This window comes from Cynara cardunculus (genome assembly GCF_001531365.2).
Source record: "Cynara cardunculus var. scolymus isolate 2C chromosome LG 2, CcrdV1, whole genome shotgun sequence".
Taxonomy (NCBI): Eukaryota; Viridiplantae; Streptophyta; class Magnoliopsida; order Asterales; family Asteraceae; genus Cynara; species Cynara cardunculus.
Genome location: NC_037529.1, coordinates 69,398,927 through 69,419,508, shown reverse-complemented (window position 1 = coordinate 69,419,508; position 20,582 = coordinate 69,398,927). Strand labels below are relative to the sequence as shown.

At 35.4% G+C, this 20,582-nt stretch overlaps 1 protein-coding gene, 1 non-coding gene and 1 pseudogene across 2 annotated transcripts; 2 read left to right on the top strand and 1 right to left on the bottom strand.

Moving 5' to 3' along the window:
• The first annotated feature begins 2,152 nt into the window (after positions 1 to 2,152).
• On the top strand, positions 2,153 to 3,520 carry LOC112506392 (annotated as a pseudogene).
• Positions 3,521 to 10,966: 7,446 nt separating this feature from the next.
• LOC112506390 (rab3 GTPase-activating protein catalytic subunit-like) lies at positions 10,967 to 16,877 on the bottom strand. Its single transcript, XM_025110396.1, has 12 exons — positions 16,824 to 16,877; positions 15,837 to 16,015; positions 14,953 to 15,044; positions 14,357 to 14,550; positions 13,720 to 14,240; positions 13,581 to 13,645; positions 13,097 to 13,145; positions 12,860 to 13,013; positions 12,686 to 12,770; positions 12,552 to 12,621; positions 12,042 to 12,182; positions 10,967 to 11,257 (listed from the first exon to the last, which is right to left on the bottom strand). The coding sequence occupies exons 2-12, from the start codon at positions 15,894 to 15,896 to the stop codon at positions 11,003 to 11,005; spliced, it is 1,686 nt and encodes a 561-aa protein (XP_024966164.1). The 5' UTR covers positions 15,897 to 16,015; positions 16,824 to 16,877; the 3' UTR covers positions 10,967 to 11,002.
• Positions 16,878 to 17,424: 547 nt separating this feature from the next.
• TRNAF-GAA lies at positions 17,425 to 17,497 on the top strand. Its single transcript has one exon. It is a non-coding gene; the product is annotated as a tRNA-Phe (tRNA).
• Positions 17,498 to 20,582: the final 3,085 nt, after the last annotated feature.

The window sequence follows — 20,582 nt, the reverse complement described above, 5'->3', positions numbered from 1 at the left end:
ACGCTTACTATATAGGAAGTGGCTACACTACCTCGTTAAAAACCATATGTATATATATACTTGATGGGGATGAGTTTTTTCAAAATCCCGTATGCCCATTTTTTGTAATCAAGTTATCAATTTGTATTAGTACGTTCTATTTGATGTGATATTATTTAGTTGTTAGTTGAAAGAAGAAGAAAAAACAAGTGGGGTAGATATGTTTGATGGTGTAGGTGGATTGGGTACAAGGATTAAAGAAAAGAGTTGACTTTGATGGATTAAAGAAAGGCACTTTGTATTTGGACCTCTTTGTGTGAACACCAATGACTTCAACTTCTTAAAGTAGACCAAACATATACCATGCTTGCTTCTTCATAGTTGACTTGTTGCATCTAATCATTTTCAAACCAACAATTACTATACAATATGTGAATCACAAACCATATATTTTAGTGGGTATTTTTATTTCTTGTTCGTCTTATGGTTTTCTCTAACATATTAAAAAAAGGAGAAAGTAGAATTTAGTAATAAAAACGTTTATAAAGTAGGTAGAAAAAGGTCAAGAATTTGAATTCATCCTGTTGGAATGTAGTTCAAATTTGAATTCTAAAGTCAACCACCCTTTCATTGCATTTGGTCCTTCATTTTGCATATGAAAACTCAACTTGTTAATTATGCACTTTAAAAGCTTCTTATTTTGACTTTTCTTCAAGTCTTTTCCCCATAAAGTAGTTTATCTTGGAATATGCTCAATTTGGACTTTGGTGTTTGGTGTTTTCTTAAATCTTCAAACAACAAACTCAAGGGTAAATTAGTAATTTAGTTGACTACCCTTTTGATTATTGGGGAAAGGGTATCTAGACTTACGCTTATAAGATGTATGAATGATATATTGAAAGATTAATCGGAAATAAGATGCATGATTACAAGAAAAAGAAATGGTTGTAACTTATTTAATCTTTAATTAACAAGACTTTTTTTAAAAAAATATACTAACTTTATCGTCATATAAATAGCCAAAATTGAATTATTCTGCTTTCTTGTTATTATCGGCATAGCTGTGGCATTCATTGATTTTAGTACATAAAGATTTATATATTGTCATAATTTACGTGTACTTGATAACGACCATCTCAACAATAGTTGTATTTTTTTTTGAACAAGCTTTTACTTGACTCCTACTTGTATATATCTTTTTAATAATTAAAAGGAATGTTTATTTTATTTATTGAAAAATTAAATATAAAATCTTCTTATAAAGAAGTAAATTAAATGTAACATAAAAATCTCACCAACAACTTTAACTTTTGGGGGTGATGGTGATAGTGAATTAGTGACAACCATGATGATAGTGATTGGGTTGTTTGTAGCTTTACTTTTCCTTTTAAGTTGCCGACAATCTAATATATATATATATATATATATATATATATATATATATATACACATGAATTACTTTGGTTTATTAAACAGTTTATCGGGTCATTTATCTTATCAGATGAGCATGTCAATGACCAAGAATCTTATTCGATAAAAACGATAATAAGGATGAAGAATCTTAAAGGCTGATAAGTGAATGTGCTCAACTCTTATAAGATACATTGTTGTATACAATACCGTTTTGATGGATTGCAATCATATCTTAAAGTAAGTTAGAATGTTTATTTTTATTGGTAAGTGCTTAATAGGTAAGTGTGTGAGTAAACAACCATCTAGTTTATAAGTAGTCGATATAATATTTTTTTTAATTTATATAAGATTATAAAATCTCTAGAGAAATATAACATATCTCGTAAAGATGATTTAAAGATTTAAATTTGTGTCTAAACTTTTACTAATTCAAAAAAAAAAAAAAGACTCGTAAAAAGTAAATTTGATGATAATTTTTGAAAAATAAGGAGGAGCGGTAAAACCAGCCGGCGCCGCAATGTAACACAAATATGCGACAGTGAAAAATATGGAAAAGTTGATTTTGTAATCTCGCCATGTGCTAACGTGTTCTCATGTGATTGGTTTTTATTATAACCCAAGCAAACGCCGCCCATCGTCGGCCAACCTGTCAACCTCCTCTTCTTTCGCCACGTGGTTCATTCACAACTCACCTTTTCTCCTTTATATCACCTACTTTCATCAACACACCCTCCAAAATTCCTTCACTTTCTCTCTCTAAATGAACTGGAAAAAAGGTCCCGTCATCGGCTGTGGCTCCTCCGCCACCGTCTCTCTTGCCACCTCCGCCTCCGGCGACCTTTTTGCCGTCAAATCCACCCAGCTTTCCACCTCCCACTTCTTACAAAAAGAACAACAATTTCTATCTCGATTAAGATCTCCACATATAATCGAATACATCGGATTCGATGTTGATTATGATGACAACATTCCGATGTATAATCTCTTCATGGAGTATGCATCCGGTGGCACGATTTCAGATGTGATCAAGAAAAATGGAGGTTTTCTTGACGAGTGTTTGATCGGATCTTTCACTCACCAGATTCTACTTGGGTTGGATTAGCTTCACTCCAATAATTTGGTGCATTGTGATATTAAATGCGATAATCTGTTGGTTACCGGCGACGGCGTTAAAATCGGCGATCTGGGTTGTGCAAAACTGGCGGCTGCGAACGGTGGAGTTACCTCTTCTGCATTTTCCGGTACACCTGTTTTCATGGCTCCGGAGGTGGCGAGAGGTGAAGAACAGGGATTTGGAGCTGATGTTTGGGCTCTTGGGTGTGCAGTGATCGAAATGGCAACGGGTTGTAACCCGTGGCCGGAGATGGAAAACCCGGTTTCTGGTTTGTACAGGATCGGGTTTTCCGGCGATGTGCCATTGTTTCCGGTGTGGTTATCGGTGGAAGGTAAAGATTTCTTGGAAAAGTGTTTGCGAGCAAATGGTGAAGAAAGATGGACGGCGAAAGAACTTCTCCGGCACCCATTTGTGAATTCGAATTCGGGTTTCCAAAAAGTTGAAGCATTTACGAAGAATTCTCCGACGGCCATCTTGGATCAAGGATTCTGGGATTCCTTGGAAACATCGGATTCTTCACCGGCGGCGACCCAGTTCATGAATTTTTCCGGCGAGTCTCCGGTGGACAGGATAAGACAACTGGTGGAAGGAACAGGAACTTCTTCATGTTTGCCCAATTGGGTGGAAGAAGATGATTGGATCACAGTTAGAATTAACGACATTGACGAAAGTTCAAGGATTTCTGAACATGATTTGTATATAGATTTATTTGATGTGGTGGATGATGAGAGTGAGTCAACTCGGACAGACTCGTTTTGGTTTTCAGATTTGTATGTAGAAGATGAGCTTTCAAGCTCTGTTAGAATGATGTCAGGGTCTGATTATGATATGGGTGTTTCAAGATTTCTTGAATTCAAGAACATGAATAATGATATTTCTTTTCTAATTGATTCAAATTTAACTTTTGTATTATTGGATGATTCGTATTCTTTTAAATCATTTCTCAATGGTAACGTGTACGTATGGTTTATTCTCAAAATTTTACTTACACCGAGATTTTTTTGGGTATACTAGGGAATATACAGTATACGAGGTTTGATTTGATTTGTTCTTGATTTATTTATTGAAGTAGCAAATGGGAACAAATTAGTTCATCATAGTTATGTGTATGGATGCTCGAATCAACTGTAAATATATTAGGTTTACAAAATCGACCACCAAATCGGTGTTGGTCGCAAAAGCTTTACATAATTTGTTTTTGTAGGAACGTCGCCAACGTTCCTTTTCTTAAACTTTCGTTCACCTGTTTTTCTAACACTTTCTTTTGCCCTTCTCATATTTGGACAATTTTGATGTGATGAAATTAAAGGATATGGAAGAATTGAAATAAACTTAGTGAGAACGCATATTTTTGTTTTGTAGCAGCTAGAAAGATTAAGTAGTTATTGGGTATTATCATCCTGTGTATGTAACTTTAAGTTTCATGACTCGAAAATTAAACAACTGTTCCATTTTAACGGGTATTATCAGTTTTGATGGATACTTTAAGGTAAAAATATTAATCATTTAAAATGTAAGTAATGAAGAAGTCAAATCCTATGAATGTAGTCGACTAAGGATTGGATACCGAGTATGTAAAGTCTTAAATTGTTGAGCAAGTCAACCACTTTGTGTGTGAACATCATTGACTTCCAATTCCGTCTTTAAAATGAAGGTGCCATGTACGATTCACAATCATCGGTTTTGTAATATTTGATGATTGCTTATTTAAGCTTTAGAATCAAAATAATCATACTTTGTTTTTTTAGGATGAAGAAAGAGTTGGTGTATCAAAATTGATTTTTAAGAATAAAGTCAAATTACACCAAAATGTTTTATTATTTTGTGGAGTACGATTATTAGCTTGACTTGGACCATTTCTCTTTGATATAATATATATATATGTTAGAGACTCAATGGTATGTTAGCTAGACTTAGATAAATTAGAGGATTCATACATCAATAAATATTCAAACCTTGTTGTCTTTTTTTAATCATCATTAGAGGTAAAAGAATAAAGCGTATTTTAATGATGAAAAAGCATGGTGAGCCGTTACTCATGCGAAAAGATTCTTCTCTAATGAACCCAAAACGTAGGAAGTGGAAAGGAAAGGTGAATGTTATGGATTTGTTTTTTGGGTTCATCAAAAAAAAAAAAAAAAAAGCATTTGTCCTTACAGTAGCTAATATTGGAATATGCTCCTCTATTGTTTTGCATTTCGACTTTGGTGCTTCAAGTCTAGTTACATAAATGTCCTCTTTTTCAACCACTACTCGTTTGTTTTTGTGTTCCAAAGTCAACTTAACCAAGTCAAACCACACAAATTCAGTAGTAGTAGTTCTCCCACGACGTAGTAAGGTCCGAAAATGATTTGAGACCTTACCAGAAACGGTTTAGTTAAAAATTCAAAAAACCACTACAAGTCATCTACCATTCTTTGATCTTCATTCCTAGTGCCTATTTGGCTTCACGTAATGTCTTTGTGCTTGGTTTATAGAATTGGGAATGTAATTAAATTTCATTTTTGATACGTAATTATGAAAATAAAATATAGATAATTAAATTATATTTTATTAATTGATTATTACAAAATGAATGCTTTTACCATACTTTAAAAAATTATTACAAACTATTATGGGATTTTTATATCCAATGTTTGTAGGATTTCATAAATACCAACTACCCCATGGGTTTTTTAAATCTAATGTTCGTGGGATTTCAATTCTGACCCCTTTGTGTATGATGAACCATGTATTTGAAAAGCAAAATAAAAGTGAAAATCCCATGTTGAAACTCATCATAAAAGTCGATTGATATCAATAACAAATAGAGGGGTCAAAATTCATGTATAAAGAAATGGTATCCCATTTAAAATGCAAATGAGGCTGGTCAAAAAGGGGCAAAAGAAAAAGCATACAAAACTATCATATACTTATATTGGAGTATAATCAAATGCTTTACGTATGGGATCAAAGTATATACCGAAATCAGCTTGGTGTTGTTTTCAAATGTCCAGTAGCAGCCTCCTTGGCTCCTCGACAACATCCTTAATCCTCCGGAGAAAAAACACCGCCTCTCTTCCGTCAATTAGCCTATGGTCATAGGTTAGCGCTATGTACATCATGGGGCGTGGCACTATGTTGCCTCCAACCACCATCGGCTTGTTCATAATTGAATGCGTACCCAAAATTGCAGACTATATATCATCCAATACAAATCATTGGTCAGGGATGGTGTTCAATGTGAAAGTATAATACTTTTGAAACGTAACTAATTGGCTTCCAAACCAAACAAGCCCATTATAAAGTTTTACCTCTTGAATTATACCTGCTTCAGGACTAGCAACATCAATTGTCACCTGCAACATAAACAATCCGGTGTTGACAAGGATCTCAACTGTTACAAGCTCAGAGAGCTTCGCTTACAAGACTACAAACATAACAAATACCTTGTCCGTTTCAACTTGTGCAATTGGTTCGTCAACTTCTACTCTATCACCAACTTCTGCTCCAGTAAAATATATTAGCAAAAGAAGACCTGACCGTCATACAAGATACTTCAAGGGGGGCGGATAATGGATAACACAATGCAGAAACGTACTCTTCAGGAAAGTTGCCAGTGTACCATCACTTATAGATTCACCCATAAAAGGGACAACAACATCGACCAGATCACCTTCACTACAGATGCATTAAATATATATAAATATTGATCATCAACAAGGAAGAGAATGATGAAAAGAACACTAATCTGGCCTTAGAACAGGTGCGACTACAAATTACACAGCTAATACTTAAGATAAGAGAACGAAGATATTGAGCTGCCTAACAGAAACCACCTTGTTTTATGATGCATTCTACCTTTCAAAGAAAGATGAGCTGAGACAGCTTTCAATCACCAGATTTAACACTCGCAATCTTCAAATATACTAATATGTATGTTCAAGATTTAAGAAGCCACATGACTAAAGGATTCAACTTAAGTAAAAGTTTAAATATTTGCCAGCGTACAGCATCTCACACACAAGTTTCTAATTTCTCTATTTGTTAACAAAAAAGTTCTAACGTAAAAGGCCATGGTAGAAAGAAAATGCCAATAAAAAAGATCATGCTATTAGAACAAAGTCATTAACATCAGTAAAAGAAATACAACTATCAGATGAAAACAGCCTGATTAGCATTTGCATACGGCCACCTGGCTGTAGCCTGGTCATAACATCCCCGCCAATAAACAGAGGTGTAATGAGAATAATCATATTGGCACCCTTCACTAGTCAACAAGGAACAAATATTCCGTACACTTATGTTATAACAAAGAAGAATCCTGACGAAATCAGATGCCAATGAACAAGCCTCTAAACAATATCCATATTCAATGAAGAGATGAAACTTACTATGAATGGCACCAATGATATCTCAATTTTTGCAGAAAACTATAGAAAATATATTCACTAACCTTATTGGCCTAGTATTAACTGCATTGCCTGTTTCAAATAACACATAAGCAAGAATTAAAGGCTAAATATATTATAATTGCATGCAGAAACCAGTTCTCCTGCTAGGACAAAATCAAAACTAGGAAGAAAATTACCAGGTTGCATAAGGTGACAAATACTTGGACAATTCCCAATAGTTCTTCGATGGAGTAATATCTATAGACATTAAAATATAAGTCACAGAAAATTGTCTATAGTCAAGGAATAAAATTGTTGGACATGTCATTCTTAAGTCATTAGTATTCCTTCAGAGGTTGGAAGTGGAAGAGCCCTTAGGAAGGGAACCACAATAAATCTTGCTAGGTTATTAAATATTATCCTCAAGACACCCGAGAATGCAAGGTGATTAAGGAAAAGTACATCGCTCAAGATTCATAAAAGGAAAGACGATATTCAATCCCAAGCATAAAAATCAGAAAGTGGAACTATGGAAAAAATATTAAGCACCTGTTGAGGTTTGAGTCTAAGGTGTCAGAAAATCATTTTGGTGATTCAGGGAGAAATATAAAAACGATTTCTGAAGTGATGTTTATTATCTAGAAAGGGTATATAGTAGCATGCCAAGGAAAATGATGTGTGAGAATAACTACAATGTAAGTGAACAAGATTTGAGAATTGCATGTGACACCAAGATAGATAGTTTCCTTATAGCCATAGCTTAACACCGTAGATCAGCATTGAGTCCCTATCTTGTTAGTTGTTATTTTGGTCATAACTCATAAACAAGCTCATGAAACACACAATATAACATCCCAAGGTCTATGCTTTTTTGCAAATGCTATATGTAAATTTAGTTATTTACTAGAACAGGGAAGGTGTTAATTACAAAGTCAGGAGCATTAAGCCAATAACCTAGGGAACATATTAACTACCAAAGTCAGATATTTGTAATGGAGCTTATTTGGTTCACAATGAAAAAATAACTTCCTTTGAAATAGAATTATAAAGCATGGATTGTGTGTTCCAAAAACACTAAACAATAAGTATGTATTTAAAAAGTACCTCTTCTCCAGAGGTGAAAGGAGGTATGACTGTAGATGCTACAGGCCGCAACTTACGACATGATTTTCCAACAATCTGTTCAAAAAATCAAATGAATACCAAGGGCTTAATAACTTTCCATGTTTATACAGTTATAGACCAAAATCTCTGTATGTGCATGACATATTACTAACTCCAAAGGGTTACATTGCACTTTTGAACTTTCTAGTAAGCACGTAATGGTAAGTGTTGTTAATAGTTCAATGTCATCAGTATTTGGTCTACAACCAATAATTTTTCTTCAACTTTCATCCCACTTAAAAATCTATGTAATTATGTTCAATGGAACAACATTATATAAAGTACAAATACAACATACAACATGAATCAAACAAAGAACAGACGTTTGAGAGTGAAATTAGGGCTTGTACCGAAGCAGAGCAGCTTCCGCTGACAACCTTTCGCCTTAGAGCACCAAACATCGTTGGCTTGATCCGTATACACTGCTTTCCACAACAATTTCAAAGAAAAAGAAGTGTGAAATGACGCTTACAGACTTCGAATACCAAATAAAAAAATCAACGCAAAATATGAAAAAAAAAAAAAAAACAAACAGAATTGGCAGTAAACAATGAATTGAAGCATGAAAACAGATATCGGAGAGTTGATTGTTTTACCAGAGTTGGAACCTGTCGATAGAACGGGACGCATAAGTATTTGGAAGGTTGTAGCACGCGTTAGTACATGGCGTTTTTATCATGTAAAGAGTATTTTTTGTTTTGTTTTGGTGTCATGGTTAGTGTTTACCGGGTAAATTGTTCCATACGATACCGTTTTAATGGACTAAAATCTTAGCGGATAAATAAGTGATTCTGTTAAATTTTACCAATAAACACTTACCGTTGGATAAACGGCCCTTAAATTACAAAAAAAATATCACGTTTTGTCGTTGGACAATTGATATTTGATATTACAGCAAATATCGTGTAGTTTTTATTTAGTTATGTTTTTTATTCATGGTCATGTCAGGCATTAAGTTATTGGATCTTATATTCTGGTTATTTGTATTTTTTTTATAAAATAATTTTTATTATAAAGTATAATGTATGTACAAATATATAAAACGCCACCATCACATACCAACACTTCGACACATTTTATGATATTAGATTTTTTTTTTAAAAGTGATAAGACTTTTCTAATGACAATTTTTTAAAACTTCTATCTGACTTTGCCATTAAGTAAGAGACTATGTTCAGTTGACGATTTCGTTTATCAAATGCTTAATGGAAAAGCTTGTTGGTAGGAGTACAATCCCGTGCTGGAAAAATTGCCGGAGCCACGTAGTGCCCAAATCGAATGAACGTGCGTCGACCAGTTCATCGACATCCACTCAAATCATGCTGTATTACCACAAGACTTCTAACCCGTGGCGTGCTGCTCGTTTCAATCTTCGATTTGACTGGCCGTGGGACTAAAACAAAGTCCTATAGCAAAAATTATGCATATTTAAGTGTTAACATCCATTTTTTTGCCAATACATCAAGGGGGTACCCTTGGGTTTTTCTCGTCCAGACTAACCATGCGAGATTGCCATAAATTTTTTTGTGGTCCATCTACAATGTTAATGATTTGGCCTTGTTATGCGAATTTTTCACACATATTAAATTGTCAAAGATTTGGCCTCATTGTGCGAATTTTGGTGCGTGTGCATGATTTCCTAAAAATCAACTTCATGACCATTTTCTACACGTTTTTGCAATTTGGATAAAATCAAATGTTAGTTTTTCCTATCTATAGTGAGTTACATACATAAACCTATATATATGTTTTATTCTGTGTGTTTGTGTGTGTAATCATTTGATCATTTGAACTCTGTCAATCCTCTTCCTTTCTTTATTGAAATTCTGCAGAAAACGTTCATAAGGAGATATGTGTTGTTGCTGAACATATCTATATGATTAGATAATTCTCGAGGGCGTATTAGTCTTTAACCCAAACAACCTTGATAGTGTGGCCTAATAATATCCTAAGGATAATAATCCTTCACGTTCTAGAAATTTGTTGTTCTACTTCTCTTTCTATTACCCTACTTTCTAACAATTGGAAGCTTAAGTACGTATTATGAATGTTGGTCATACATGTACATCACGTTTCTATGGTGTATGGACGTTTTTCTTTTCGTTGTTATGCACTTATTTCCATCTAATAATTATTATTTTTTATAAATAATTGAGTAAATTACAAATATGGACCACGGTTTTTTTGATGGAGTTTCAAAATTATATCAGATAACGTGAGGATATTTTGATCATTTATTTCTATAAAAAATGATTTTCATTGTTCAAATGCATAAAATATATGTGCAAGGGTGCAAAACACCGAAAAAAGAAATCCACACCCATCGGTGTTGGTCCTATCTGAAAAGATCAACAATCAGTCTTTTCAAAACTATTGCCTCGATCAAAAAAAATATATTCTTCACATAGACCATGTTTTTTTTTGGAATGGTATCTTACGCTATATCCAAACTAATCTTGACAAACTGTGACGGCAAAAAATTAGTTTTGATAAACTCAGTGGCTGCAACTGTTGTGTACGTCTAGGCCTCAATTATTACGCGACAACCATTGTGGTTCGCATAGACCATGTTTGTGGTCTTTCATTTTTTCTCTCAAGTAAAATATTCACTTTTGAGAAGGGTAAGAATGGATCTCCACCCTTAGATCAATTTTTATTGAAGATTAACACTAATGAGATACACCAGCTCAATTCTCATATCAAACGCAATTCATGGGATGAGGGTGATATTAAAAGTGATCAAGGTCCAAATTTTTTCTTATGCTTCTCATCTTTAACTCCTATTCCCACACGATCCATCGTCTATAATGTAAATGGTTATATCGACAACAAATCTCTTGAAGTATGACACATTCTATGATATATTATATATATATATTGATATTCATCATGCAAACATGCATTTTTTACACCAAATTGTACAGTTCAAACCATTTCATCTCTCATTATTTTGAGTTGATCACTGGGGTGTTAGTCCAATATTTTCAAGAGGAGTTGCAGGTTTTGGTGGCTTTTTTGAAAACATTGTGGGTTCTTGGTTCTTTGGTGGTGTTTTTGAATCCATTCCACCACCACCAAACATGGAGCCAAGTTTCCCAAAACTGCCACCTTTTTGTTCAAAACTCTCGTTATCATCATCAGGCTGTTGTGGCTTCGTGGTGACCCGTATAACCCCATCTGGATTCAAGGCCATCATCGCCACTGTCTCATACACCTGCCATCAAAATAAACGTTCAATTGCATCCTAATCTCAACCAACCATTAGAGGAGACCAAATTAACCAAAGTGGGTGATCATACAAGTGTGAGAATATGTGGAACCTCATAATACTCTTCAAAAGAACCCTTGAGGACAAAAGGGAGATTTCAACATATATACAAGATTGGTCCAAGTCTAGCCGATGTGGGACTCTGATAGATACAAGTTGTACCAGAGTGTTGAGAGGGGCTAGGTGAGTACAAATTGCCCCTGAGTGGTAGAAGAGGAGTAGGTTCCAACATATATACATGACAATTGGTCCAAGTCTAGTTGATGTGGGACTCTAACACGCCCCCTCCAATAGGGGCTAGATAGGCATAAGTTGTCCCCAAGCGCTGAAAGGGGGGTAGGCGAGTACAGATTGCCCTAGAGTGGTGAACCTTATCTCTGGTACCATGTGAAAATACATAGAACCTCCGGATTACTATCCAAAAGCCCTCGAGGAAATAAGAGAGGTTCCAACATATATACATGAGAATTGGTTCAACTCTAGCCGATGTGAGACTTTACCACTCCCCCTCCAATAGGGGGATAAGTTGTGCCCAAGTGTTGAGAGGGGGCTAGGTGAGTATAGATTGCCCCAGAGAAATAAACCTTAGCTCTGGTAGCATGTGAGAATATGTGGAACCCACAGATTACTCTACAAAAGAGCCCTTGAGGAGAGAAGGAAGTTCCAACATATATACATGAGAATTAGTTGTAGTTTAGCTGATGTGGAACTCTAGCAATAAGATTGATACCTGGCATATGTCATCAGCTTTCTCAATCCAACTTTTGGCTTGACAAGTAACAATGATGTAGTCTTTACACTCCTTGAACATCTTGTACATATTTTCATTACCGTAGATTCTTCCCTCGGCAATTGCACATCCACAACTCAGCTGAATCATTTACATTCACATCAATCATCAAATGGGTGCAAGTGAACATATATATATATATATGAAACAGGGGTAGGTTCCATTAGGAACCTAAAATTCAGGAACCACCCACAGCACGACACGTGGCATATTCATCAGGAACATGGATGTGTTAATCATCATGAATTTTGTAACATATTCATGATGAACGTGTGATTAATTATGAATAACATGCCCATAGCTAGTCCATATTCATCATGAATATGTTAATTCATCTTGAAGAGGGATACGTGGTGCAATGTAAGGGGTTCTCGTGTTAGGGTTCCTAAAGAAACTTTCCTCATATCAAACAAACAGTTTTTTAACAGAAATGAAAGTGGTTCTTCTTACAAGAGAAAGAAACAGTTGCTCAAATAAACCAGAAGGCGATATGTTCTCTAAGCTATGCAGAATACCTTCCCTACACACACAAACAACAGATAAACCCTAAACCCAAAAACCCTCAAAACCCTAAACAGACTTACACGGATAAATCCTCATCATATAGTGGAGACTGTCTAACAGCAGGTACTGGTTTTGCAGTTTCCCACAGTTCTCGCCACAAATTACCTAACATCACAAAATAACCATCATTTGTAGAAGCACTTAGAGTTGAAGAACGAAAAGGGAAATAAAGATTTTAGGTCCACAGTGCATGCCTTCTTTCTGCATACGCATACTTAGCTGTCCTTTAGAGGACAAATTGTCACCATCAGCAGATTCTTTACTTTCATCGTCTGTTGATGCTTCGGTCCAGTCAGGGGGTGAATGCCATCTAACGAAATCTTCTAATATGCACCCTGGATTTGCAGCCTAAAACCCAAATCACAAAGACTAAAACTTCTATGGACACTGATCACCTCTAATTAAACGACCCTTTTTCATTTAACATTCACCTTAAAAGCCTGCATGTCCGAAAGAAGCTGAGAACACCCTACACCAACACTGACCATACACAAAAACTCGATTGTGTCAGAAAATCATACTCCCTTCGTTGCACAAAAGGCCCATTTGGTTTTGGAGGATTTGGTGGGATTTGGAATTGTATTCCATCCCAGTCCCACGTGGAAAGTCTGGAATTGAAATCCCATGTCACATACTCATATGGGGCATTGTTTTTTGTAATACTAAGGTAAATAACTTTTTTGTAATTTGTTTTTATAAATTATTTATAAAAAATGGAATTCAAGTCTATTCCAAATCCTACGAACCAGGCATACCAAAGATTCAAAACCCTCCCAATTCCAAATCATTCTACGAAATCCAAATCCTCAAAAGCATTCCATCAAACCAAAAGAGCCCACAGAGTATTGGAATAGAAATGTTTTCAAGATTAAAAAATAAAAAATCAATGAAATGAACCCCTTTGAATTTACTGACCTCCCCGTACGTAACACGAATTCCTCTGTTTCCTTGATAAGATCTTCTGTGAGTAGAGGCCCTTCCTATAAACCAAATAAGTTAGCAAAAAGAGGAAGCGATAACAAATTAGATAGAGAGTAGATATGATCAAACCAACCTGCATAACAGGGGTATATACAGGTTCACCGGTTTCTAAAAGTGTACAGTTCTCTCTTCGTTTATCAGCTCCTAATCGAAGCACAAGTTCCCCAGAGCTAATTCTCGCATAGACAACAGGGCTTAGCGGAGGAGTATCTCCACACTTGTTGTCACCATCAAGTTTCGCTAGTTTTAAAACAGAATCTAATGACTCGGTGGCAATAGCACGCCGCCTTTTCCTAGAAATACAACAATTAATAACCTGCAACTGCTGATACAACATGCACGAATTTAAGTCGGGAATCTCATCTGGAGGGATGCCGGGAATATGTTGTCCTTCACACCATAGCCTTCTCACTTCTACAACGACCCTGGACCAAAACAATGCCATTTTCCGCAGAGTTTTCAAACTTCCAATGGCTTCAGCAAGCTCGGTAACAAAGCACTCAGGAGGAGCACCATGGATTTCTTTGGCAAAATTAGTAATGTTCGTATTCTTCTCCATCCGAGATCCATTCTTTGTTTGAGAAAGATGTCCTTCTGCGAATATCTTGCAAGGATTACAATGGAAGTGAAATATTATCAAGGAGGACTGCAAGAAATTAAAGAAAGACACTTGGTTTTTTTCATGGAAAGACGATCACCAAAAAATATACCTGCATTCGTAAGTGAATGGATAAGAGACATTACTTTCTCATCACGACCGAACTCAGAAGCAAACGTATCTTCTTTCTCCCCTACTACTAATGACTTCATAGCAGATAAGCTCAAAGTAGATCTCTCCTTCACAGGTGAAGAGTCTCTTGATGATATCATAAGATCCTTCATTGACTTTATAATTTTTGTTGTCCTAAGTGGAATTAAAGTATTGTTTCCTTGTTTATTTTGCAAAAGATACAGACATTGAAAGAATATAGGCAGATAGGAGTCGGTTCAATAAATATCATCAGGAGGTAAGAAAAGAAGGTTAAGTGAAGGTTCATATGTGAATCCATTGAAAAAATCCGATTTTTTATATTTTAAGATGCGTATGTGAACCAACGTTACAAATTAATCATATGGGTTCACATATGCATCTTCAAATGAAATTTTTCAATGATTCGCATATGAACCTTCCCTTCTTACCTTCTCATGATATTTAGCCTTCTTATTTGAACCTCCCACTAGGCAGATATTGTAGAGTCGTCATAACATGTACAACAGTCAAAAAAATCAGCACATGTAAAAAAAAGAAAATAAAAAAATAACTTACTGAACACCTATGGCCAATTGCTTTAACACATTTGCTGATGGTACGATATCGCTATTGTTGTCATCTTTGACCGGTGAATCACTCTCCTTTTCCTAAAATATATGAAGATCTTCATCAAATAATGAATATACCACCAAATGATTCTCACTTCAGTTGCATGATAGGAGACACAAAGAAATAGAAACCAACTATAAGATACAAAGAACATTGCATACATGCTTCTGTGGAATATGTGTAGCTATGCTCGACTAGGAAAACGAATAAAAAAATATAAAACATAACTCTTTTCCACTCATCTGGGGCGTATTGATAGAAATCAATATTCCATATATTGCTTTGACTATATGAGAATATGTGAAACCCCATATCGCTCTCCAAAAGAGCCCTTGAGGAGAGTAAGAAGACACTAACATATATATACAGGAGAAATGGTCAAAGTCTAGCCGATGTAGGACTCTAACACGCCCCTCCAACGGAGGCTAGGCGGGCACATATTATCCAAGAGTGTTGAGAGGGGGCTAGGCGAGTATAGATTGCCCCCGGGTGTGGAGTCCCTGATACCACGTGAGAATATGTGAAACCCCCAGATTACTCTCCAAAAGCGCCCTTGAGGAGAGAAAGGAGGCACCGACATATATACAGAAGAAATGGTCTAAGTCTAGCCGAAGTAGGACTCTAACAGAATATATGAAGCATCCAAAAGCAACACAAGAAATTGACTATAATTCTTTTATTGTTCATATGCTTGGTTAACTTAGCAACTCTCTAAGTACAAGTGAGCTAGTAAATTAAAATTTTAAATATATCAAGTATGGCAACGCGTTCGCAACTATGAAGTATGATAAGATATCCATACAAAAGCCAACAACGGGTTTCAAAGGTACCTTAGGACTAGAGACTGCGTTAGCTAGGCATAAATTTGCATCAAAAACTGGAACAAACATTTTTTTGTATTTTTGTTAGCTTCTTGGACTCCCTTTCTCCCAAATCTTAAGGTGTTGAACCTCTCCTGCCAATATTGCTTCGTCTTTATTGGCCCCGGTCTTCACTTTGCATTCTTCACCTGTGAATAGACTTGGAAAAAACCGTAAGTAAGCATTTAAACCAAACCAAAAGAGCCCAGTAATCTCATGCATAGGTAAGGTCTGGGGTTAGGATGTAGAGTTACAGACTTTTTATGTGGAAACCCCATCTTGCAAAATAAAAATTAACAGAAACCAGTGAACAAGCTACAAGCCAAAGTATATGCAAACGAGCAACGGGTACATTAGACAAAAAATGCAAGAGAAATAGGCTGCAAATAAGCAATCAAGAGATGCAATACGAGCACGTCTTCAGACGACCAAAACACAACGTTTTCTGATGATTAGAATCATAGATTGAACATCAAACGTATAACCTGACTTCATGATATTATTACATGATGTATAGCCCTCGGGCATGTAGCTTAGTAGGCAAAGGGAAGGAGCAACTTTGCTCAAATACACAGCAGGTTCAAATTTAAATTCTGCAAGAAGCGGGCTTAAATCCCTCCGCTACCCTCAGTCAGCTCTGAAATGCCTCCTAACATGTGGTTTCGTGTGGGACTGTGGGAGTGAGTCAGATTGCCGGTAATCGACCTTTTGCTCAAATTATTACATGATGTATAAATACCATGAAAGACAGGAAGAAAACTAATCACATTGATATACATTTTCGTGATGAAACCCTTCCAAGAAAGGAAAAAGAAGAAATTATAACTCAATTTGATCTCTAATTTTCTGAATACACCATGATCGTATATTAGAAACACAAAGAATCAGAATCCGAAAAAATGCAGATTGGATTTAGCCCAGAGATTCTAGCTGAAAAACATAATGAAACTAATTTACCTTTCGCTACGACCGGGAGAAGCACTGTTTCCGGATATCGGAGATTCAAATCGTCCTAAGCTTCAGGCAATTAAGATTTTCATATAAATATAAACAGTAATTCAAATCTAGTAAAAGAAATCCCAAACGTCTAAATATAGATAGATTAAGAAAAATAAGTGGAAATCGAAAGAGAGAGAATCCTAGATCGGTGGAGGAAGCTGGTTTTTTAATATCCGTGAAGATTTGTTCTGTTTTAGCGGCGGGGGAATGAATGGCGGTCCTTGCTTTTGATACAAATCCAATCGAAGACGCCGCCATTTTCTGATTGCGATTATTGTTGAAGAAAATGAGGAGAGAAATCTGGATTGATTCATGGAACCAGAGCAGAAAACACACAGTTGGATGCATATGCATGTTACGTTTGTATGACTGTATGCATATGTAGAAAAAATCAAAACCCTAAAATTCAGTATTCCTATTACAAGATGGTAAAGCATCTGAAATTGACGATTGTAGCAACGATAAGTCTAGATTGAAGGTAATCGGAGGTCGCCGGAGCTATGCCGGAGAAATTAATCAGAAATTGAATAACAGTGTAAGTTTCAGAAGGATAACACGAGCGGGGATAGCTCAGTTGGGAGAGCGTCAGACTGAAGATCTGAAGGTCACGTGTTCGATCCACGTTCACCGCATGACTTCTTTTTTTGCAAGTTAAGGAAATGTTATTTTAGGTTAAACCGTCTATTTTTGGTAATTTCCCAATACAAATTCATAATTCATAAATAATAAATAATAATAAATGCCATTTTCAAATTCTTTGAGTGCGTTTGGTGCGCGGACAGGACAGGACAGGACAAGACAGAACAGGACAGCTGTTCAGCGTTTGGTAAGAAATAACAGGACATGACAGGTTAAAATGACCAATTTACCCCCAGTAAGATGTTTAGTTTTTTTCTCTAAATAATCAATATAATAAATGCTTACAAATACTATTTAAAAATATCAAAAAATTTCCAAAATCAATCGTAATTAACAAAAGCTGGAAGCAGCAAATTATAAACCACATGGATTGTGAATAATGCTTACACCCAAAAGCTGGAAGCAGCAAAATCACAGTATTGTGAATCACTCAAATACTATAGAGCAGCAAAGAAAGAAGTTGATGCTGTTGGTGATGAAGCCGATGCCCTTCCAAACAATCTTAGCAATGAAGTATATACACAGTTTGCTCATACATATCTAAGGCTTGGCATGCTTCTAGCAAGAGAAAATGCAACTGCTAAAGTTTATAAATCTAAAATGGAATTTGGAAAGAATGAGATTTCAGCCAACAATGCAATTAGTGAGGCTTTGTCAATGTATGAGTCATTGGGGGACTTGCGTAGGCAAGAGGCCGCATTTGCATATTTTCAGCTTGCTTGCTACCAGAGGAATTGTTGTTTGAGATTATTAGAGACAGATTTGAAGAAAAGTAATTCATCAAAAGGTGAAAATGGTATACTCCAAAGAGTCAAACAGTACTCGTCCATGGCCGAGAGGAACTGGCAGAAATCTATCCAGTTTTATAGGCCAAAAACACATCCTACAATGTATCTGACCATCTTGATAGAGTGAGCTAAAATGCCCTAAACAGTTGATAACAACAAGAACCCTAGAATCAAAACCCACAGAAATTAACAAGAAATTAATCATCATCAAAACCCACAGAAATTAACAAGAACCCTAGAATCAAGAACGAAAGGAGATGTCGTTCACTACTCACAAATCGTTCACTACACAGATCGATTGCGTACCTGGGTATGGAGAGAAGAGACGCGATGGAGGCGATGGAGGCCGTCGATTGAAACTCGCCGTCGATTGGAACTCGCCGTCGACAGGAGGATTCGATCGAGACGATGGAGCTATGAAAAAGGGTTAGTCGTTCTTCTTGCAGCCGGGTGGGAAAAAGGTAAAGAGGGAAATAGGGTTGTGTTCCACTTAGTTCCAGGGGGGTAGGATGGAACACGCGTGTCCAAGGTTTATCCAAGTTAGTTCCACTTAGTCCAACATTGGGCCACACCAAACACAGGACAAATGTGTTCTGTCTTGTCCTGTCCCACCCTGTCCAGCGTACCAAACGCACCCTTTATGACGTTGATTTAGATAATTTCTTTTTAAAATATTTAATTTTATTTAATATTATCCAACTCATAGATTGAAACAAGGTTTTTAAGAAAAATAAGGTTATTCATTGTTATAATTGGCATAAAAGTATAACTTGCTTGTAATATTACGAGCAATCTTGTTTGTCGACTGCTTTATAACAATGACTGAAAAGTTACGTTCTATAAACCCCATAAAGTAGCTTTACAATCTTCAGTAATCGTTCGAAAAAAATATCATAGTATAGAACTCATGCCACATTTGATCCATCCGGTTTCATTTGATCCAATCTAATGCTTCCTTGACTGCACTACCTCTACTATCATCGGCTCGACTTTTCTTTGACGACCCTCTCTTTTTTCACTAATTAATTTTCCCTTCATGGTCACGGGTTTTTATACATACTTGGTTATAAGAGTTTGTTATAATTTTATTTCAATCGATGGATTTTTATACAACCTTTTATGCTCTATTCTAGAAACCTTGTTTATGAAGGAAAGAAAGAGAAAGGAAGCGAAAAAAAGGAGAAAAGTACAAAAAAACTTGTGTCCTCAAAACTTTTTTAAGAAAAAAAATGAAATAAATCACAGGTTTCCACCCAAAATTTTTCTTCCAGACATGGGAGTGGACGGAAAGAAAGGAACGAAAAAAGTTAGGAATTCTTTAAAAAAATTATAAAAATTACAAAACTATCCAACCTTTTGTAAATAAAGAACATATTTTTAAAGGGTATTTTTGTAAAAAAAATACATCTTTCCTTTCTTTTCTCTGTGTTCAAGAACATGAAAAATTATTTTTTTTTCTTCCTTTTACTTCCCTTTCGAGAACACAAATAAAAATAACAATTCTCTTTCCCTTCTCTCTAGATTTGAGAAAACAACATTAAGAGGAAAAAAAGCCATAATTGAGCAACAAACTCACCGTCATCGTTTTTTCTCTTAGATTTATCACTACAACAAAATTAGTTTTATAAGACGTGTAGATTGTTTAAGCGTCCTAATAAAATGCTTTATAGAACTTAACTTTTTAGAATCACAAAATAAAATGTTATATATAAAAACGTTACAATAGGTTTATAGAATGTCTTTAGATGTTTTAACAAATTTTTAGGCCATTTTTAAAATTAGTGTTGTATTAGCTATTTTATATGACATTTTTGAGAAGTTTGTCCTATAAACTCATCTTTTTATAAGACATTTGTGTTTATAGAACACTTTTTCCAGTAATGGCGTATAAAATTAGTTATATGACACTATATTTTTAAAGTGTTCTAAAAACTTGTTAAAACGACTAAAAGCAGCTTATAAATTTTTTATTGTAACACTTTTAAATATGACGTTTTTTGGTTTGGTTCTATAAAATTATTTAAGATGCTTTTACATTTTAGACGTCCTATAAAATCAATATTGTTGTAATGCATTATTTATTATGGACACGCGTTTAAGATTTGAATTTATTCTTTGTGTTAAGGCCGAGAAAACCCATAAGAACCCATTTTGTTTTGATAATGAATAGGTACGTGATTTTATCATGAAAACTTTTATTAACGTACCTAAATGATATAAACTGATTGGAAATACAATATGTTATTCCAAAATCCCACGTCTTATCCATGTGATTTTTGAATACGAATAG

What these genes read in the sequence shown, in the direction of transcription:
- LOC112506390 (XM_025110396.1), bottom strand. Translation starts at nt 15,896, where the DNA reads ATGTTTGTTCCAGTTTTTGATGCAAATTTATGCCTAGCTAACGCAGTC. An exon ending in CCATTCACTTACGAATGCAG is followed by an intron (nt 14,241 to 14,356) that starts GTATATTTTTTG and finishes AGATATTCGCAG; the next exon opens with AAGGACATCTTTCTCAAACA. An exon ending in TATGATGAGGATTTATCCGT is followed by an intron (nt 12,622 to 12,685) that starts GTAAGTCTGTTT and finishes TTGTGTGTGTAG; the next exon opens with GGAAGGTATTCTGCATAGCT.